Source organism: Telmatherina bonti (genome assembly GCF_933228915.1).
Source record: "Telmatherina bonti genome assembly, chromosome: 7".
NCBI lineage: Eukaryota > Metazoa > Chordata > Actinopteri > Atheriniformes > Telmatherinidae > Telmatherina > Telmatherina bonti.
This window is the reverse complement of record NC_136625.1, coordinates 38,269,024-38,291,961: the sequence shown is the minus strand read 5'-3', so window position 1 is coordinate 38,291,961 and position 22,938 is coordinate 38,269,024. Positions and strand designations below refer to the sequence as shown.

Sequence of the window (22,938 nt, the reverse complement as noted above, 5' to 3'; positions counted from 1 at the left end):
TAGGTTTTGTGCATTTCTCGGGTTAATGGAAATGCAGCCAGTGAAGCCATTTAAACACTCCTACCTGATACCTGGATGGATACTGCAGGGCTCCTGGTTTGTGGAGGTTGGGTATTGCAGACGTAATTGCCAGAGTGGTTGCTGGTTGCTGAGGTGATGACCAGTTCCATGGTTATGTCAGAGTGGGTGGATGTGATATTGATGAGGGACACGCTGTCCTGCAGGAGACAAAAACATGAATCGTTTATTAACACATCATCACTATGCTGACGACACTCTGCTCTACATGACCCGGAATCAGCTTCGGTCTTTATCATATTATTATGACCAAAGCCTGGGGAGTCCTGGAAAACCTGGAGTCTGATCCAGACCTTGGGAGTCCTGGAAGACCTGTTCAGGGACATCAGTTCATCCGAGGTCCATGCCACCTTTATGCTGCATTCAGGGACATCACGTTTTCCCTGCTTCGATGTGGGACAGCAGTTTATTCCAGTCCAACCGTCACAGTTCGTCTCTACGGCAACAAGTTAAAACTCTATGCAAAGCCAAAGCCCCCAGAAACACCGCTGCCTTTCTGGACCCGAAAACAGATGGACTGATGCAAAGTGGTCTGAAAGTTTCATGTTTCAGATTGTTCCTGAACATCATGTCCTCTGGGATGTGAAGGACTATGCATGGTGGTATGGGGGCTGTTCATGTCATCGACGCAGATGACCTGCACATCTGTCGAGCTCCATCAGTGCTGAAAGGTTCTGGAGCGACGTCTCCGACATCCAAGTGACATCTTTTTCAGGATGTCTTGCTTATTCAGCAAGACAATGCCAAGACACGCTCTCCAGGACACATTCACTTGGCCCAATCGTGATTTGAAGTGAAAGAGTGTGTGTACTGGTCTGCCTGCAGTCCAGACTTATCTCCCGCTGAACATGAACTAAACAGAGACTGTTGAGGTAATCAAACCAGAACGTTATTGGAACCTGCTGTGTTACTGGAACCTGCTGTGGTACGGGAACCTACTGCATTCCGGAGCCTGCAGCGTTGCGGAACCTGCAACGTTCCTGGAACCTGCAGCGTTACGTAACCTTCAGTGTTCCTGGAACCTGCAGCGTTCCTGGAACCTGCAGTGTTACGGAACCTGCAGTGTTACTACAACCTGCAGCGTTCCTGGAACCTGCAGTGTTACGGAACCTGCAGTGTTACTACAACCTGCAGCGTTACTGGAACCTGCTGCATTACTGGAACCTGCAGCGTTCCTGGAACCTGCTGCATTACTGGAACCGGCAGCGTTACTAAAACCTGCAGTGCTACTGGAACCTGCAGCGTTACTGGAACCTGCGGCGTTACTGGAACCTGCGGCGTTACTGGAACCTACAGTGTAACTGGAACCTGCAGTGTTCCTGGAACCTGCAACGTTCCCTGAACCTGCAGCGTTACTGGAACCTGAAGCGTTCCGGAACCTGCTGCGTTACTGGAACCTGCAGCATTACTCAAACCTGCTGCGTTACTGGAACCTGCTGCGTTGCTGGAACCGGCAGCGTTACTAAAACCTGCAGTGCTGCTGGAACCTGCAGCATTACTGGAACCTGCAGTGTTCCTGGAACCTGCAGTGTTACTGGAACCTGCAGCGTTACTGGAACCTGCAGTGTTCCTGGAACCTGCAGCGTTACTGGAACCTGCAGTTTTCCTGGAACCTGCAGTGTTACTGGAACCTGCAGCGTTACTGGAACCTGCAGTGTTACTGGAACCTGCTGCATTACTGGAACCTGCTGCGTTACTCAAACCTGCTGCGTTACTGGAACCTGCTGCGTTGCTGGAACCGGCAGCGTTACTAAAACCTGCAGTGCTGCTGGAACCTGCAGCATTACTGGAACCTGCAGTGTTCCTGGAACCTGCAGTGTTACTGGAACCTGCAGCGTTACTGGAACCTGCAGTGTTCCTGGAACCTGCAGCGTTACTGGAACCTGCAGTTTTCCTGGAACCTGCAGTGTTACTGGAACCTGCAGCGTTACTGGAACCTGCAGTGTTACTGGAACCTGCTGCGTTACTGGAACCTGCAGCATTACTCAAACCTGCTGCGTTACTGGAACCTGCAGTGCTGCTGGAACCGGCAGCGTTACTAAAACCTGCAGTGCTGCTGGAACCTGCAGCATTACTGGAACCTGTAGTGTTCCTGGAACCTGCAGTGTTACTGGAACCTGCAGCGTTACTGGAACCTGCAGCATTACTCAAACCTGCTGCGTTACTGGAACCTGCAGCGTTACTGGAACCTGCAGCGTTACTGGAACCTGCAGCGTTCCTGGAACCGGCAGCGTTACTGGAACCTGCAGTGTTCCTGGAACCTGCAGTGTTACTGGAACCTGCAGCGTTACTGGAACCTGCAGTGTTACTGGAACCTGCAGCGTTACTGGAACCTGCAGCGTTACTGGAACCTGCAGCATTACTCGAACCTGCAGTGTTACTGGAACCTGCAGCGTTACTGGAACCTGCAGCATTACTCAAACCTGCAGCGTTACTGGAACCTGCAGCGTTACTGGAACCTGCAGCATTACTCAAACCTGCTGCGTTACTGGAACCTGCTGCGTTGCTGGAACCGGCAGCGTTACTAAAACCTGCAGTTTTCCTGGAACCTGCAGTGTTACTGGAACCTGCAGCGTTACTGGAACCTGCAGCGTTACTGGAACCTGCAGCGTTACTGGAACCTGCTGCGTTACTGGAACCTGCAGCATTACTCAAACCTGCTGCGTTACTGGAACCTGCAGTGTTACTGGAACCTGCAGCATTACTCAAACCTGCTGCGTTACTGGAACCTGCAGTGTTACTGGAACCTGCAGCGTTACTGGAACCTGCAGCGTTACTGGAACCTGCAGCATTACTCAAACCTGCTGCGTTACTGGAACCTGCAGCGTTACTGGAACCTGCAGCGTTACTGGAACCTGCAGCGTTCCTGGAACCGGCAGCGTTACTGGAACCTGCAGCGTTACTGGAACCTGCAGCATTACTCAAACCTGCTGCGTTACTGGAACCTGCAGCGTTACTGGAACCTGCAGCATTACTCAAACCTGCAGTTTTCCTGGAACCTGCAGTGTTACTGGAACCTGCAGCGTTACTGGAACCTGCAGCGTTACTGGAACCTGCAGCATTACTCAAACCTGCTGCGTTACTGGAACCTGCAGTGTTACTGGAACCTGCAGCATTACTCAAACCTGCTGCGTTACTGGAACCTGCAGTGTTACTGGAACCTGCAGCATTACTCAAACCTGCTGCGTTAATGGAACCTGCAGTGTTACTGGAACCTGCAGCGTTACTGGAACCTGCTGCGTTACTGGAACCTGCAGCGTTACTGGAACCTGCAGCGTTACTGGAACCTGCTGCGTTACTGGAACCTGCTGCGGTACTGGAACCTGCTGCGTTACTGGAACCTGCAGCGTTACTGGAACCTGCTGCGTTACTGGAACCTGCAGCGTTACTGGAACCTGCTGCGTTACTGGAACCTGCTGCGGTACTGGAACCTGCAGCGTTACTGGAACCTGCAGCGTTACTGGAACCTGCTGCGTTACTGGAACCTGCTGCGTTACTGGAACCTGCAGCATTACTCAAACCTGCTGCGTTACTGGAACCTGCTGCGGTACTGGAACCTGCAGCGTTACTGGAACCTGCAGCGTTACTGGAACCTGCTGCGTTACTGGAACCTGCTGCGGTACTGGAACCTGCTGCGTTACTGGAACCTGCAGCGTTACTGGAACCTGCAGCGTTACTGGAACCTGCTGCGTTACTGGAACCTGCTGCGGTACTGGAACCTGCTGCGTTACTGGAACCTGCTGCGTTACTGGAACCTGCAGCGTTACTGGAACCTGCTGCGTTACTGGAACCTGCTGCGGTACTGGAACCTGCAGCGTTACTGGAACCTGCTGCGTTACTGGAACCTGCTGCGTTACTGGAACCTGCAGCATTACTCAAACCTGCTGCGTTACTGGAACCTGCAGTGTTACTGGAACCTGCAGCGTTACTGGAACCTGCTGCGGTACTGGAACCTGCAGCGTTACTGGAACCTGCAGTGTTACTGGAACCTGCAGCGTTACTGGAACCTGCAGTGTTACTGGAACCTGCAGCGTTACTGGAACCTGCAGCGTTACTGGAACCTGCAGCATTACTCGAACCTGCAGTGTTACTGGAACCTGCAGCGTTACTGGAACCTGCAGCATTACTCAAACCTGCTGCGTTACTGGAACCTGCAGCGTTACTGGAACCTGCAGCATTACTCAAACCTGCTGCGTTACTGGAACCTGCTGCGTTGCTGGAACCGGCAGCGTTACTAAAACCTGCAGTTTTCCTGGAACCTGCAGTGTTACTGGAACCTGCAGCGTTACTGGAACCTGCAGCGTTACTGGAACCTGCAGCGTTACTGGAACCTGCTGCGTTACTGGAACCTGCAGCGTTACTGGAACCTGCAGCGTTACTGGAACCTGCAGCATTACTCGAACCTGCAGTGTTACTGGAACCTGCAGCGTTACTGGAACCTGCAGCATTACTCAAACCTGCTGCGTTACTGGAACCTGCAGCGTTACTGGAACCTGCAGCATTACTCAAACCTGCTGCGTTACTGGAACCTGCTGCGTTGCTGGAACCGGCAGCGTTACTAAAACCTGCAGTTTTCCTGGAACCTGCAGTGTTACTGGAACCTGCTGCGTTACTGGAACCTGCAGCGTTACTGGAACCTGCAGCGTTACTGGAACCTGCAGCATTACTGGAACCTGCTGCGTTACTGGAACCTGCAGCATTACTCAAACCTGCTGCGTTACTGGAACCTGCAGTGTTACTGGAACCTGCAGCATTACTCAAACCTGCTGCGTTACTGGAACCTGCAGTGTTACTGGAACCTGCAGCGTTACTGGAACCTGCAGCGTTACTGGAACCTGCAGCATTACTCAAACCTGCTGCGTTACTGGAACCTGCAGCGTTACTGGAACCTGCAGCATTACTCAAACCTGCAGTTTTCCTGGAACCTGCAGTGTTACTGGAACCTGCAGCGTTACTGGAACCTGCAGCGTTACTGGAACCTGCAGCATTACTCAAACCTGCTGCGTTACTGGAACCTGCAGCGTTACTGGAACCTGCAGCATTACTCAAACCTGCAGTTTTCCTGGAACCTGCAGTGTTACTGGAACCTGCAGCGTTACTGGAACCTGCAGCGTTACTGGAACCTGCAGCATTACTCAAACCTGCTGCGTTACTGGAACCTGCAGTGTTACTGGAACCTGCAGCATTACTCAAACCTGCTGCGTTAATGGAACCTGCAGTGTTACTGGAACCTGCAGCGTTACTGGAACCTGCTGCGTTACTGGAACCTGCAGCGTTACTGGAACCTGCAGCGTTACTGGAACCTGCTGCGTTACTGGAACCTGCTGCGGTACTGGAACCTGCTGCGTTACTGGAACCTGCAGCGTTACTGGAACCTGCTGCGTTACTGGAACCTGCAGCGTTACTGGAACCTGCTGCGTTACTGGAACCTGCTGCGTTACTGGAACCTGCAGCATTCCTTAAACCTGCTGCATTACTGGAAGCTGCTGCGTTACTGGAACCTGCTGCAGGTACAAAATGTCAATTTTGAGTTCAAACATCATGTCTAGCAGTGGATTAAACTAATTAAAGTGGTTTTATATTTTACACAACGTCTCGATTTCATCGGAAAAAAGTGTTGTAACTTCAGAAAAAAATAACGAAGCATTTAATCTTTCTGAGTCTCCTGCAAGGTGCAGCTTTGTCCTGCAGATGGAAGGGAATGTTCGGAAAAAAGATAGACTTCTGCTTACCTTGTTCTCGGACTCTCTCCACATCTGGGCGACGTGTCGGGGACTTAAACAAGTGAAGCTACACTTCAGGTTGAAATTGCCTCCGACTGGGATCACTTGGTTTTTTACATGAAAGATTTTTACGCTCGGGCCAGTGCAAACCGCTACAAACACAAAACCAGAGAGGAGAGCCGCATGAGGCCGATGCTGTCTAACCCTGGATTTAATCATTGTTTTAATGAAGATGCAGTGAGAATCTCACCATTAGCTGGGATCCAGCACAGCAAACCGATCAGCAGAGCCAACATGTCTGCAGCGTTGTCACTGCACGTCTGACAGTACACCTTTACTTTCCAGAGGAAATGACAGACACAAGCTACTGATGTCTGTTGTGGAGAGGATGTGATGGAGACGCCGATAATCAGATGAGGTTCCTGCTGATAACGCAGAATGTCTGAATGTAGCTGAGTTACAGGAAAAAATCTGTTTGTACCAAACCTGTGAGAGGCTGAAACAGAGAAAGTTTCTGTCCAGCTTCCTATCAGAGCTGTAACACCATGTGATTTATAATTCATCCAAACAACACACACACTACGCCAGTCAGTATTATCCAGCTGGGAACTATCTGTCACCAGGATTAAGAGATTAAATTGGAACTTGCCAAAGAATGAGTCAATCAATAAATCAAATAAAATTATTATATTAAAATTAAATAAGAAAATATTACATTTTATTTTAAAATTATAATTCTTCATTTCTATTTTGTTTTTTTTATGTATCTACTATTTAATTATTTATTTAAATCTATATTTATGTATTAATAATATTTATTTTATTTGAATTTATCCTCTGGGAGGAGACCAAGGGGAAGACCCAGGACACGCTGGAGGGATTATATCTCTCGGCTGGCCTGGGAACGCCTTGGGATCCCCCCGCAGAGTTGGTAAATGTGGCTGGGGAGAGGGAAGTCTGGGCTTCCCTGTTTAGGTTGCTGCCCCCGCGACCCGACCCCGGATTAGCGGCAGATGGATGGACTTCATCAATTATATTCCTTTTAAAATCAATCTTATATCTTTTAAAATAAAAAATCATTGTTTTACATGACTTCCGCACATTTGACTGAAACATTAAAATGATAATTTAAAATGGCCAAATGAATTGTTTGTAAGAGATTGCTGTCACTTAAACTGCTATTTATATGCAGTTTGATGCAAAACTGCTGCTTCAGCATCCAAGTTTAAGATTTCACTTAATAGGATGAAATTAAATGTGCAAGTCGGGCAAAGCTCGGAGTGCTTGTCACTGTTTCAGCTCTTTGTGAACAATTCCAACACTGCACTTTTACCTTTTACTTGCACATAGAGTCATCATATATATATATATATATATATATATATATATATATATATATATATATATATATATATATATATATATATATATATATATATATGACTTCATGTATATACTAATACAGTACCTACTACTAATATAGTACCTAGTTTTCCCGAGGGGAAATTTAAGATATATCGGTAACTTATCTTGGGGAGAAAACTTTTTTTCCCACATAACCAGCGTATGTTTCCCAGTCTTACGTACGGTCACACGCAGGTTTTTACGTAAATATTCTCCAAAGCAGGTTACGCTTGCCGTTTAAACTGCGCAGGCTCAGTTTGTATCTACGTAAATTACGTTAGCGTCACTGTAGAAGGCTCTTCAGCTGGTTAGCCAAACCTGAAACAGACATGGGCAGGAGAATTATTCCAATACCAGCATAAAGAAAAGTAAAGCAGGTATGGAAGACTTCATTTTAACTTTGTACAAATACACAGGTAAGATGAGCTCGCTAGCTTTATGAATGACTGTGTGTGTGTATGTGTGGGTAAAATTTCAACGACAGCTAACAGCTAGTTAGCTTAGTGGCTAACAGGTTAGCTTGGATCAGCTCTGACTACGACTACCAACGCCAGTAAACATTACCTGGATAGTGATTTGGTTCTTCTGCTAAACTATTTAATACAATATTTTAATATTCTTTGATAACACCGTTATCTTTCATCCCAGTTAGCTACTTAAAAAATGTTTGAATGAAGCTAACATTTCCAGGCCAGAAACACAAACTCCTGTGGCCTAAAAGTAACTTCCTGCCTCTCTGACAATCATTCACATTTCACCATGCTGGAACAATATCACAATATATTTAGCTAAAGAGACACCCAGAAAAGGTTGTGTTACGATGGCAGAGCCTAAGTTATCAGAATAAAACCGTGAATGCTCCCTAAACTTGTTCAGCAGTCGTATCAGCTAACATTAGCTGCATTAGCCAACTCCAGCTGCTGTGCTCCTCTGCTAAAGATGTTCATACAGACATAGAAATGAGCTGTTTATACAGAAAATACTGACAGCTTTCTGAGCTCTGCATCGCAGCTACAGTTTACAGCCTTTTTGCTTGGATTTGTTGTTAGTCTTGTGCATATCCAGAAAGGAGTAGGAGGTAACGCAGCAAGTTGATGGTTAAGTGTAGGTGGTGAACCAAGGCCATGTTTATACATGTTGATCTGCTGCATTTCCCCAGAAAGCTCACCAAGACCTGGAACTGACACCATAAGGTCTTTACTGCCCTGCTTTGCTCACTCAACATGTTAGATCTATGTTTACATCATAGGTACTTAACAATGATTTTGTTTCCATATGAAAATGAAAATAGACCTCACCATTAAACTAGTTATCTATCACAATCAGGCTTTTACAGCTGCTTGATGTTATAAACATGCTGGGTGAAGTGGGAGTAAGATTACAGGAAAACCAAAACTTAGCCTTTTGGTTTTGAAGCATCGTGTCGTTCTTAAACAGGAAGTTCATAAGAGTTTACATGCTTTCAGATAGATTTCAGACAAGGATGTGCTCAAGTGGCTCGATCAGACCTTCCACACACGGCTCGATCAGACCTTCCACACGGCTAGATCAGACCTTCCACACGCGGCTAGATCAGACCTTCCACACACGGCTAGATCAGACCTTCCACACGGCTAGATCAGACCTTCCCCACACGGCTAGATCAGACCTTCCCCACACGGCTAGATCAGACCTTCCCCACACGGCTAGATCAGACCTTCCCCACACGGCTAGATCAGACCTTCCCCACACGGCTAGATCAGACCTTCCCCACACGGCTAGATCAGACCTTCCCCACACGGCTAGATCAGACCTTCCCCACACGGCTAGATCAGACCTTCCACACGGCTAGGTCAGACCTTCCACACGGCTAGGTCAGACCTTCCACACGCGGCTAGATCAGACCTTCCCCACACGGCTAGATCGGACCTTCCCCACACGGCTAGATCGGACCTTCCCCACACGGCTAGATCAGACCTTCCCCACACGGCTAGATCAGACCTTCCCCACACGGCTAGATCGGACCTTCCACACGCGGCTAGATCGGACCTTCCACACGCGGCTAGATCGGACCTTCCACACGCGGCTAGATCGGACCTTCCACACGCGGCTAGATCAGACCTTCCACACGCGGCGAGATCAGACCTTCCACACGCGGCGAGATCAGACCTTCCACACGCGGCGAGATCAGACCTTCCACACGCGGCGAGATCAGACCTTCCACACGCGGCGAGATCAGACCTTCCCCACACGGCTAGATCGGACCTTCCCCACACGGCTAGATCGGACCTTCCCCACACGGCTAGATCGGACCTTCCCCACACGGCTAGATCGGACCTTCCCCACACGGCTAGATCGGACCTTCCACACACGGCTAGATCGGACCTTCCACACACGGCTAGATCGGACCTTCCACACACGGCTAGATCGGACCTTCCACACACGGCTAGATCGGACCTTCCACACACGGCTTGATCGGACCTTCCACACACGGCTAGATCGGACCTTCCACACACGGCTAGATCGGACCTTCTACGGGGCTAGATCAGACCTTCCACACGGCTAGATCGGACCTTCCACACACGGCTAGATCGGACCTTCCACACACGGCTAGATCGGACCTTACACACACGGCTAGATCGGACCTTCCACACACGGCTAGATCGGACCTTACACACACGGCTAGATCGGACCTTACACACACGGCTAGATCGGACCTTCTACGGGGCTAGATCAGACCTTCCACACGGCTAGATCAGACCTTCCACACGGCTAGTTAGAAATGGACAAACCAGAAGTTGCTTTGGATGTAAACTTCTGCAACATATATTTAATGTAAAAAACATGTTGGATATTGGTCCTGTGATGGACTGGCAACCTGTCCAGGATGTACACTGCCTCTCGCCCAATGATTGCTGGGATTGGCTCCTGCTTCCCCACAACCCTTAACTGGACAAAGCGGTTGAGAAAAATGAATATTAAGCATAGCTGTTTGGTGTACCTCCTGTCCCGATGTTGAAATCAACTGAGGCACTTCAACCTTCCAATCCAATCCAGTTTATTTATAAAGCACCGTTAAAAACAACAAAGTTGACCAAAGTGCTGTACAGAAGAAACAATAAAACATACATATTTACATCATAATGGGGCATCAGCACATTGTTAATAGTAAAACAACCCTTTAAATTAGTCAAACGCCAAAGAGAAAAAATGAGTCTTCAGACAAGACTTAAAAACAAGAAGCGATTCAGCCTGTCTAATGTACAGGGGCAGCTTATTCCACAACTTGGGACCAATAACAGAAAAAGCTCAGTCACCTCTCAGTTTACGCTTCGTCTTAGGAACCACAAGCAGAAGTTGATCTGTGGACCTCAGAGAGCGTGTAGGGGAATACCTCACCAGCAGGTCTGACAGGTAGCGAGGGGCCAGACCGTTCAGGCATTTAAAAACAAATAAAAGAATCTTAAAATCAATTCTGTAACGGACAGGGAGCCAGTGAAGAGAACAACCTTAGCGAAGACAAGAAATGATCCTGCATGACCAGACTGAAGCCACAACACGCACTGGTTTATTAATGTCTATTTATGATGATAACAGTTAGAATTACTGTAACATGCTGTAGACTGGCTTTTAGTTAAATCACTTAATGTTTTAACCCCAGATCTCTTCCTGTTGCTTGGTGTTAGACGTCAGTCGCTGTCGGTCTGTACTGTTGCTTGGTGTTAGACGTCAGTCGCTGTCGGTCTGTACTGTTGCTTGGTGTTAGACGTCAGTCGCTGTCGGTCTGTACTGTTGCTTGGTGTTAGACATCAGTCGCTGTCGGTCTGTACTGTTGCTTGGTGTTAGACGTCAGTCGCTGTCGGTCTGTACTGTTGCTTGGTGTTAGACGTCAGTCGCTGTCGGTCTGTAGTGTTGCTTGGTGTTAGACGTCAGTCGCTGTCGGTCTGTACTGTTGCTTGGTGTTAGACGTCAGTCGCTGTCGGTCTGTACTGTTGCTTGGTGTTAGACGTCAGTCGCTGTCGGTCTGTACTGTTGCTTGGTGTTAGACGTCAGTCGCTGTCGGTCTGTAGTGTTGCTTGGTGTTAGACGTCAGTCGCTGTCGGTCTGTACTGTTGCTTGGTGTTAGACGTCAGTCGCTGTCGGTCTGTACTGTTGCTTGGTGTTAGACGTCAGTCGCTGTCGGTCTGTACTGTTGCTTGGTGTTAGACGTCAGTCGCTGTCGGTCTGTACTGTTGCTTGGTGTTAGACGTCAGTCGCTGTCGGTCTGTAGTGTTGCTTGGTGTTAGACGTCAGTCGCTGTCGGTCTGTAGTGTTGCTTGCTGTTAGACGTCAGTCGCTGTCGGTCTGTACTGTTGCTTGGTGTTAGACGTCAGTCGCTGTCGGTCTGTAGTGTTGCTTGGTGTTAGACGTCAGTCGCTGTCGGTCTGTAGTGTTGCTTGCTGTTAGACGTCAGTCGCTGTCGGTCTGTAGTGTTGCTTGGTGTTAGACGTCAGTCGCTGTCGGTCTGTAGTGTTGCTTGGTGTTAGACGTCAGTCGCTGTCGGTCTGTACTGTTGCTTGGTGTTAGACGTCAGTCGCTGTCGGTCTGTACTGTTGCTTGGTGTTAGACGTCAGTCGCTGTCGGTCTGTACTGTTGCTTGGTGTTAGACGTCAGTCGCTGTCGGTCTGTAGTGTTGCTTGGTGTTAGACGTCAGTCGCTGTCGGTCTGTAGTGTTGCTTGGTGTTAGACGTCAGTCGCTGTCGGTCTGTACTGTTGCTTGGTGTTAGACGTCAGTCGCTGTCGGTCTGTAGTGTTGCTTGGTGTTAGACGTCAGTCGCTGTCGGTCTGTACTGTTGCTTGGTGTTAGACGTCAGTCGCTGTCGGTCTGTACTGTTGCTTGGTGTTAGACGTCAGTCGCTGTCGGTCTGTACTGTTGCTTGGTGTTAGACGTCAGTCGCTGTCGGTCTGTAGTGTTGCTTGGTGTTAGACGTCAGTCGCTGTCGGTCTGTACTGTTGCTTGGTGTTAGACGTCAGTCGCTGTCGGTCTGTACTGTTGCTTGGTGTTAGACGTCAGTCGCTGTCGGTCTGTACTGTTGCTTGGTGTTAGACGTCAGTCGCTGTCGGTCTGTACTGTTGCTTGGTGTTAGACGTCAGTCGCTGTCGGTCTGTACTGTTGCTTGGTGTTAGACGTCAGTCGCTGTCGGTCTGTACTGTTGCTTGGTGTTAGACGTCAGTCGCTGTCGGTCTGTACTGTTGCTTGGTGTTAGACGTCAGTCGCTGTCGGTCTGTACTGTTGCTTGGTGTTAGACGTCAGTCGCTGTCGGTCTGTACTGTTGCTTGGTGTTAGACGTCAGTCGCTGTCGGTCTGTACTGTTGCTTGGTGTTAGACGTCAGTCGCTGTCGGTCTGTACTGTTGCTTGGTGTTAGACGTCAGTCGCTGTCGGTCTGTAGTGTTGCTGGTGGCGTTTCATTCGTGCTCGTAGGTGGATAAAACCATCAAACTTTCACTGTTTAGCTCGATGTAGTCAGACAACAGCGCTACCAGGACAGAAAGGTTTAATACTGAGCTAAACTCATGCCTTCGATTGTGGTGATTCAACTCCTGTTTTATTTTATTTTATTATTTTATATTATATATTATTTTACAGCTTTTTTGCTCATTAAGAGGGATGAATGGGTTTTGACAGTATTTATTTATGTAAAACATATTTCCTAACTAGCTGCATAGACTTTATATCAAGATAATTTCTTTATTAAGATGGTTTTTCCTTTTCATGTTATCAGAAAATAGTCTTTTTTATATATAAAACTCCAACCTGTTTGTGGTTGAAGTCCTCAGTCTTAATAAAAATAGTTTCAGACTGTTTATCCGAGGTCATAGTGTTTGGGGTGATGAACTGTACACAGAACTGAGGATTTTTTATAGCCTCCCTGCTGCAATATTGATCTTTCTTATTTTTTTCCCCTGTTTTAAACCCAGGAGTTGCTCAAGCCAGCAGAGGCCTCAGTGGGAGGGTAAACAATCTCTGACCTGCTTTGTAATTAAAGTCACAGATCTAACTTTAGCCAGGGAAGGTTTCCTTTCATTTCATTATGGAATCTGATTTTAGCCAGTTTGCTGTTTGCTAAGTTAAATTCCCTGATTTGTGAAACTAAACAGAGCTCTTTTCCCACGGTCACGGCGAGCTGAAGCTTCAACACATCAGGTGTTTGACGGTGTGGATGGTACCTAATGTTTACATTTCCATTTCTCTGACGGATAACAAGGTTTAAACCCGGCTTACTGTCATCGTGTTTGGACGGTCCTACAGCAGCTGAGCTGAACTGGTCAACCAGTTTATTCTAAATGAAGCGCTGTTGGTCCAGACGGGAATCTTTATGACCCGCCAAAGATGTGTTAACCAGGGAGGTGAACGTCTGGCCAGAGAAAACTAGCTCAAAATGAGATTACAATATGTCAGTACTGGTGATGAAACGCATGATCATTGTTGTGAGTTTGGTTTCTGTAAACATGTAGTCTAACATCTGCATCCAGTCTTAATTCACTTTTTATTTCATATGAACAGGCTGAGGCTAACAGGCTAAAAGTTCCAGCGAAGATCCTGAGTCTAACGAGTCTTCAGCTCGACCCCAGGCGTCCTGTGACAGCTTGTGGTCGGAGGAAGCGCCAACGGTGGTGCTGCTTCTCATTAAGAGGAGAAACAACAAAACAGCCTCCGATACCAGCTGAAAAACTCGCTAGATTTGTCGTTGGACTTTTTTCTTTTCTTTTTGCACAAGAAAGGCCTGAATACCCACCAAATACTCACTAAGTTGCTCATTTCAGTCTTCAAAGCAGTGGCAGAGGATCTACTTTTCCTGATTCGCCTTCAGGAACAGCAAATGTTAACGTGTTCAAAAACATTAGAGACATGACACACAACAAAATGTCAGCGTAACATAAACACACTGTTTAAATAAGAATTGGTTTTGCTTATTTCCCTGTTTTTGGGCTGTTTTAGGAAACCAAAATCAAAATTCAGTGTGTTGCATGACCCAACACTGTGGGACGTTTTGAGCCGCGATCCCCAACGTAACGTTGGTGTCTCCGCCATCGGACCTCAAACAGCTTCATACACCAGGAGAATAAAGCGGTTTATGGAGGATTCAGTTCAGCACTGAAACAAAAACTGGCTAAATGGCCAATATCAGCTTCTCTCATGGAGAAAAGTCAAATTCGGATTTTTCATACGATCGATTGGTGGCACCTGAATCTTAATCGAATCGTGTAAGATGTTGCTGCCATAATGACACGAGGAATAACTATTAATGTGTTTAAAGGCAGAGTATGTAAGATTTCAAGGCGATTCTTTCCACCACCAGGTGGCAAACACCAAGCAAACACCAAGTCGTGAGCAAAACCACCAAACTGCTATCACTACATACAACCACAGATTGGCAGTAATGAGCAAAACTCACCCCTCACCCCTCCTCCTTGCCAGCTCCAATGAGGGCAGGAATTGCTTGTGAGCTGTAGCTCAGAGTCGCTCTGGAATAAATGGGCTTATACTCCCCCTACTGGTGAAAAAAAATGAACTTTTTTATTTTACTGGTCAGAAAACTTTCAAGAAGGGTCTTTGTCATTAGTTAAACTTGTAATTTATTAATGCATCAAATATGGACAGACTGGAACCTACATGTTTAAAAAAAACTATCTAATTATGATTGTAGTTATTTTTTTAGTTAATTTATTTTGAAAATATTGAAAATCTTACATACTCTAGCTTTAATGCTACTTCCTAAAATTTACTCTCTGTATTAATTCATTATTTTGACAGCGCTCATAAAAATCCCTATTTTCTTTGATAAACATTTTTTACAATATTCTGGAAACACCATGAAATAATCTCTGATTTATAACCAAGACGACGCATCAAACATGGAAAAAACGCGTGGAATCAAACAGAATAGTAACTCCGTCTTATTTTCCTGGAAGTTTCATTTTAATATTTGTTTTTATTCCAATTTATTTCAAATCAAACTTTTCATTTATTTAAACTCAGATTTATTTGTCTCTGAATATTTTATTCACTGGTCAGTGTGGTATACCAGTTCCTACCAGTAAACCTGCAGCAGGAAACTGGTTGAACTGGGAGGCTTCTCCACTGCTGCACCAGTAAACCTGCAGCAGGAAACTGGTTGAACTGGGAGGCTTTTCCACTGCTGCACCAGTAAACCTGCAGCAGGAAACTGGTTGAACTGGGAGGCTTTTCCACTGCTGCACCAGTAAACCTGCAGCAGGAAACTGGTTGAACTGGGAGGCTTTTCCACAGCTGCAGCTGTGTTACTGGAGATGTTGGGGGCGGAGCTTCAGCAGACGTTGTGACCATGAGGACAGGAAAACCAGCAGTGATCCTTACTGGAGATACTGGGGACCAAACAAGGAGGTTCTGAAAGTTGTGTTTAGATAAACGAGTGGAAACAGTAAATTCTGATCAACCAATCAGCGATCATTTCTGATAGATCAGAAGTTTAAGCAGAAGACTGACTCCTGGTGATGTGGTCGGTGAGAGACGTCTCAGACGTGGTTTCAGATCCTTTCCATGCAGCTTTAGCAGAAATCCAGCACCGTGCACGTATCGGCCTTTCTGGGTCGGGTTTTTCTCCTCATGACGTCAGGAATCGTCTCTTACTGCCGTCTCAGGCTTGTTTCTCTTTTTTATCTCCTCCTCTGTCCTTCATGTAACTTCAGCGGTGACATTAATGTATCACAACGCAGCAGGAAGAGGAAAGGGAGAACTTTAGATATAAATCTGAATTATTTGCTGTTTTCCGTTAACCTCTTTGGACTGTTCTGTTTTTTATAAAACTTCATGAAGAATACATGAATGTAATGTAAAACTTCATGGCTTTAATCCCAGTCAGCATGAGGGATGCTCCATTATGGTTAAAAATAATAATCAGAATTATTTAGACTGAAATTGAGAAATTGATTATTTAACACAAATATCCATCATCTTTAACAACATGAACTTATTTAACATTAAACAGGCTTTTAAACAATTTCTTTAGGATTCCACAAGTTTTAGAAAACAAATAAATAACATGAAGCTTTTTGTGGACAAAGTGCAAACACTGATGTAAACTGAATAGATGAATATAAACTATGTTGTCGTGAACTTCCACTGCAGATATTCTACACTGCACCTGCAGCCAGAGGTGACTTCACATCATTCTCTCACGTCTCAAACACACACAACAGAAACGTACTTTGACTTGTTGTTAACAGAATATTCTGAGACTAGAACTGGCAGACTGGTTTGTGTTCACACACACTGCTGCATGACGACATCAGGAAGTCGTCTATGTTAAATAAAGGAAGTGGGGTGAGTGCAGATCCCTGTGGGATGCTTCTGAGACCCTCCTAATGTGAACCTCCTTGTGACGGAAAGTGTTTAAAACATTTAAGCTTGATAAAAATGCATTTATCTTGTTGTGCAACATGATGTCAGTCTTCCAGCCTCCCAGTTTCAGGATGGTGGTTGTGTGTTTTGTTGTTGCTGAACCAGATTTTGGGCCGCATCGTGTTTCCTGTTTTAGACTTGAATGACTGAAAAGTTGCGTTTTCCACCTTAATATGAACTGACGGGGTTTTTCACTGTGAAACTGGAGACCAGTATACAGTTTAAACTGGTCAGATTATCCCCAGGAAGATGTGCGTCAGATGGGTGGAAGTGGACGTTCTGCTGGATGAGGCTAAAAGCCTCGTTGGAGACATGAGAACATCTGTGGCTTTTCCACATTTACGGCCCCAACAGAGTTTATACTGAAGCGTTGAGAGGAAATGGTTTCCAGTCAGCGAATGCTGCAGCAGAGCAAGGCAGGAACCTTTTAGTCCCCGCTGAGGCCACAATACCGTCCAGAAGGCTGGTGTCGAGACGGGAGTGGACCCTGAAAATCCCTGCATCATACTGCCTGTTGAGCTGAACTTTCTTAGCTTTATGTTGCTGCAAATCTGCGTGGAAAGGTCTGGGAACATCTGAAATCCTGCCCTGAATTGACGCCTTGTTGTCGAAGCTCAGTCTCCCAGACCGAGTGGCTTTTATAGAAAATGGGATACCTTCTGAGAGTCTTCTCCACACCTGCAGCTCCCACAGTCGGTGTTTTCTCAACTGTGGACAGTTGTGACTTGGTTTCCCTTTTCTTAGATTTATAATAATTACAAATCATCCTAAATGATCTGTGATGGGGCTGGAACTCTTCTTTTTTTTGTACAAATTGGTCTCATCTCGTTCAGATTAACTCTGCATACTCCTTTTTTTTCAGAGAAGTGTATGAAAGTGTATGAAATATAAATTATCTCAATGAACATTTTAGGTCAGTTTTCTGTTTTCATGTCGTAAGACACCTTAAAGAATAACAACCGCCCTTTGCAGACAAACTTATTACAGCCGTTTTCCTCTCAGGATTTAGAAATGAAAGTCTGGAGCTGACTAAAAGCTCACTAAAGCCGTTTCTATCACCACCAAACGATAAGAACCAACAGAACGGCAGGTTGTAAAGCAAAAAGCATGAAAGCTGTTGAAAAAAACAGCAAAGAAATAAAAAACACAGTGAAGCAGGAATACGTGTCTTCGGACAGATCCTGGAAAATCTGTATTCTTGGCTGTTGGAGCCATCAGTCCTCATGCAGACTGGAGAGGCTGTGTTGGGGATTTTTGTCCAGTGATCTTACTGGTCTGATTAATTATTGCACCAGTTTCTTCTTTTGTTTGACTGAACGGTTTTCCAAACCAGGACATGCCACGTTAGAAGACTCGTGTTAACCGTGGTCAGAGTGCGGCGGCTGCACATTTTCCTGAAAGATGAGCTGATTAACTCCAGGAAATGTGACTGATTTGCTCCACATCCTGGTCCTTCATGCTTACAGGCTTGAAGGTGAGCATGAACCCTGTAGCCCCATCTTACCGCCTTCTTGGTCCGAACTTCCCTCAGAAACCGCTGGGGAACTGGCGATGGGAGGTGCTGATGGTACCCTGCAGATGGGCCACCACAGCTACGTCGCCTGAGAAGGGAGAGGTATGCATTTCATTTGTGTACAAACCATTCTCAGTTTTCGTCACCGATCACGTGACTTCCACCTCGGTGACGTTCATGGAGGCAAAAAGAAAAAGCAGACGTACTGCTAGTGGCTCCAGCTAGCTTCTCCTGTGTCTCTGGATGTCCCAGTCGGCGGCTCCAGCTAGCTTCTCCTGTGTCTCTGGACGTCCCAGTCGGCGGCTCCAGCTAGCTTCTCCTGTGTCTCTGGACGTCCCAGTCGGCGGCTCCAGCTAGCTTCTCCTGTGTCTCTGGATGTCCCAGTCGGCGGCTCCAGCTTGCTTCTCCTGTGTCTCTGGACGTCCCAGTCGGCGGCTCCAGCTAGCTTCTCCTGTGTCTCTGGACGTCCCAGTCGGCGGCTCCAGCTAGCTTCTCCTGTGTCTCTGGACGTCCCAGTCGGCGGCTCCAGCTAGCTTCTCCTGTGTCTCTGGATGTCCCAGTCGGCGGCTCCAGCTAGCTTCTCCTGTGTCTCTGGATGTCCCAGTCGGCGGCTCCAGCTAGCTCCTCCTGTGTCTCTGGATGTCCCAGTCGGCGGCTCCAGCTAGCTTCTCCTGTGTCTCTGGATGTCCCAGTCGGCGGCTCCAGCTAGCTTCTCCTGTGTCTCTGGATGTCCCAGTCGGCGGCTCCAGCTAGCTTCTCCTGTGTCTCTGGATGTCCCAGTCGGCTTCCCAGTGACGGATTTCCTTTTCCAGACCGCCTGCCGATCCTGAACGGCGGCATCAACGTGTTGCTGCATCAAACCAGAACCTGGAAGCCTCTCAGCTGCGTTAGCATCACGTTGTTGCTGTTCAGCAGCAAAAGAAGTTTCTCTTGGTGTAAATGCGACTGTCATGAAGACGGCTGGATATCGGACCAGTTCAACCTTCAGCGGGTTGTTAATGCCAGATGCGGAGACGAGACTTTAAGCCTTAAAGGAAATTTAGAGTTTTTTCTCCTTCATGGTGTCAATAAACGGTCAAATATCAACGTTTTCTCACGGTAACTGTTGGGTGTTAGTGGTTGTGTGTTTTGTTGTTGCTAAACCAGATTTTTCACACAATGAAAAGAGAATAATTCGTGCAAATCAGCTGATCAGAGCTGAAGTTAGGCGATTTACTCTTCATGATTCAGATTTACAGAAAGTATTTGCTGTATTTCCATGCTTCTGCAGTTTTCCTCCACTTTTTTTAAATTTACTTCTCGTTAAAATCACATTCTCAGAGAAATGCTTCCACCAGAGAAGAAGAGCTGGAAAAGTTTCCTAGCTGAAAACCAGCCAGCTGTTTCTTTACAAAAACCTCTGGAACTTTGTTTCGTTTCACTTCAGATTCACGAATCTTTGGCCACATAATGTTGCTTGGAAAAATATAGAATATAAAATGGTCAATCAGCATATTATTACATAAACCTTGGAATTTTTACTGAACAGGAAACGCTGTCAGATTATTTTTACCATATTGACTGGTATACTTCGGCTCTTCTGCTCCAGGAGGCGACCTCTAACTCAATCTTCCTGCTGTTAGCCTCGCTAGCGTAGATAAATCGAACAGACGTCAACATTAAATAGGGCTGCAACTAATGATTATTTTATTAGTCGACTAATTTGTAAATAATTTTTTTGATTAGTCACGATTATTTCTGTCCTGCCCGCCATCTGTGCTTCCAGTTGACGCAGCTCTTTTTACAGGCTCCAGTATGTTTTACCCCACTCTCTTCATTTGCTTCATATATCACCCTTATTCCCAGTCAGTCCCAACATAGTCCGTGCGTTTACACGGGAGTTTTAATTCCTGTTTAGTTCTGAAAAAAAAGTTAATTCTGCTTTAAATGGATGAAAAACGACCATGTAAACACATAATTGCTAATGCTAATTTTTATTTGGAATTAAACTTAATTCTGAACTATTTAATTCCTCTGTCATGTAAACCTTCATTCCGCTCTAAGTTAATTCCGGTCGTTCTGAGCATGCTCGTTAGCTTGTCCTGTCCCGATGACACGCCTTGTTTTGCCTCCCGTGTTCGGTGGTCTATTTTTCTTCTCCTTCTCAGTTGCTGCAGAAAGTGAAGTAGTATGCTGGTGTTGAGCTGTTACTTCACATTTATAATAAAAAATAGTGGTGAAACTGGTACTTATTATGTAGTTTTTACAAGTTATGACTGAAAAGACGAGAAGCAACTTTGTTTATTTCCGGTATACGTATATATATATATATATATATATATATATATATATATACGTATATTCCGGTATACGTCATATATACGTATACGTCATACGTGCACCCTCTGTCCAATCAGAACAATTCCCAACTCTGAAGAGGAGTTAAGTGAGCATATGTTTCATGTAAACCCCCATTCGGAATTATTATCTTCATGTAAATTTGTAAGAGAATTCAGTTAATTCCGAATTATTTAATTCTAAATTATTAATTCCAAATAAAAAACACTATGTAACCGTACCCAGTGTGCTTTAGTCATTTAAAAGAACGATTTGAACTGAACCAGTTGAATATTAAATTTAAGCTTAACAGCTTACTGCTAATTTATTTTGAAACATTCAAACTTAGCAATAGTGTCATATCCAAGCTGTACAGAATTAGCCTCAAAAGGAAAACAAAATAAATTAAATATTTTAACATCTTAATTTCTTAGAATTGCATTGAAATAATTGTTTACATCTTGAAAAAGCCTGATTTGTGGGTAAACAAGGGCCAGAATCGTTTAAAACATTCCTGAATCCAAATGGTGACCCGGATCACCACCAACATGAAACCACATAAAGTTTATTAATGTCAGATGTCAGTTAACATGATGGAAGTACTGTAAATTAACTCCAGATATGTGGAATTATAATTCTCACTGAAACGTTACGTTAACAACTCGTCTTGACTTATCCTTTCCCTTTAGGTGAAGTGTAAAGATACTTCTTTTTTTAACACCCACCCATTTTAACACCCTTCCTCATGTCATCTTTCCTCATTTATAAGAAAGCGCAGGTTAAAAAACTGGCTGCAGGGCTGAAGTATCAGTCCGTCCAGTAAATTTGTCAAATGTAAATGTCTGTATGTCAAACCTTGGACGAGCTGACTTGAACCTTGAATTTCCCCTCGGGGATAAATAAAGTATCTTTGATTTGATTTGATAAAACCATCTTTTCCATTGTTGTGATGTAGCAAAGCAGCCAGTCAGGACGACTTTCTCCCTGTCTGTTTGGAATTGTGGCACGTTTGTAGGCACCGCTGCAGCGAGTCGAGCTAGCGTGTTGCGTGAGAGCAAAGCTGCGTGTGCACGTGTGTGGCAGCATCTGTATATGGATGTGGCAGTATCCATTCAGACATACAAAATATGTCACAAGTTGTGTGAAACAAGTAAATACATTTGTTTTTCTGTTTTCCAGGTGAGATGGCACACAGCTTCGCCCACATCCAGAGTCCAGCACCTCATTCGGACCAAGGAGCTGTTTGACAGGATTACTGGGACCTCTAAACCTTCCAGCTGTGACTTATGACTGAAAAATATAAATTTTCTCTTTTGCCAGACTTTGGAGCCAGAAGGAAACTCCTCCTTTTTTTTATTGATTTAGTCGGTCATTATGGTGGATTCTTTTCTCTAAAGCTGAAGCTAGTTTAGCTTCTGAGACGCATGTAGCATTTTAGCATCTTGCTAGCTGCTTATGTTGGCCGTCATCCTCTGTCATCATCTCTGGCCCCGACAAGGGGGTAAAAATAAATTCCTGCAGCTGCCTCTTCACCTCACCCAACATTCATCCACCAATCCCCCCCCCCCAACCTATAATCATCCGTTTCACCTCCTTTTAGTTGGTTCAGCATTCTTATTTTTAGTTGCTAAGTTTTAACTCTGATTGACTTCTTTCCTTTCAATCCGGCTCCCATCCGTCGTCCTCACGCCTTCCGTACCACAGAAACATCGGCGTGTGAGCGTGGGGCCAGGCCGTCAGGCGGTTGTTTTGGTGGTTGTTTTGGTTGCATGGAATCGGCCTAACCGTGGAGAGGCCAGGCTACCACAAGCTGATGGACTTTGACAAGCGAGGAGTAGGTGGGGGAGGTGGAGGAGGAGGGGTCGGAGGAGGAGTAGGAGGCAAGGGGGAGGCAGAGGAGGGGAAGAGGATGTCTGGAAAGGCAGGCAGCCGGTCAGGGAGGGGTGCCGGCTCCAACTCTGGGGTCCTGATGGTGGGACCGAACTTCCGGGTTGGAAAGAAGATCGGCTGTGGGAACTTCGGAGAGCTGCGACTTGGAAAGAACCTTTACACCAACGAATACGTGGCCATCAAACTCGTAAATATCCTTCCTGTTGTCTGTGCAGTTTCATAGCATCACATGTAAATTTGAATAAAGATGCATAAAATTGAGCATAAAATTGGTATTTTAGCTCATCAGCATCTGAAATCTACCGTTTGTCAGTTTTTCTCTGTTGTAGATGTGAATCCATTTTAATGGTTGTACTGGCTTTCTCCTCTCTGGTTTAACCAGTTTGTCCTGTCTAAACCAACTTATACTAGTTATTTAAAAGGAATTTCTGTTTATAACTTTCATTTCAAATGGATGAACTCCCAGCTACTTCTGCGTATCTCTATATAATCATTAAACCTTAAAACTACAAACCTTTTAGCTATTTTTGGTCCAGATGTTGCTTTTTAAAAAGAAAAATTTGAAGCTGAACCTTTTTATTCCAGCAGAAGACATTTAAAAACATTTATCTGA

At 45.7% G+C, this 22,938-nt stretch overlaps 1 protein-coding gene across 3 annotated transcripts in view; it reads left to right on the top strand.

Moving 5' to 3' along the window:
• The first annotated feature begins 7,486 nt into the window (after positions 1-7,486).
• LOC306758857 (casein kinase I-like) overlaps positions 7,487-22,938 on the top strand; it is a 37,522-nt gene continuing 22,070 nt past the window's right edge. For 2 of the 3 annotated variants that reach the window (XM_079244275.1, XM_079244273.1), the window contains exons 1-2: positions 7,487-7,582; positions 21,615-22,512. In XM_079244275.1, the coding sequence (XP_079100401.1) occupies positions 22,249-22,512 (264 nt within the window). In that variant the 5' untranslated portion in view covers positions 7,487-7,582; positions 21,615-22,248. Of the gene's footprint in view, positions 7,583-21,614; positions 22,513-22,938 lie in introns of those variants that run through there. The other variant, XM_079244274.1, reaches the window with a different exon arrangement.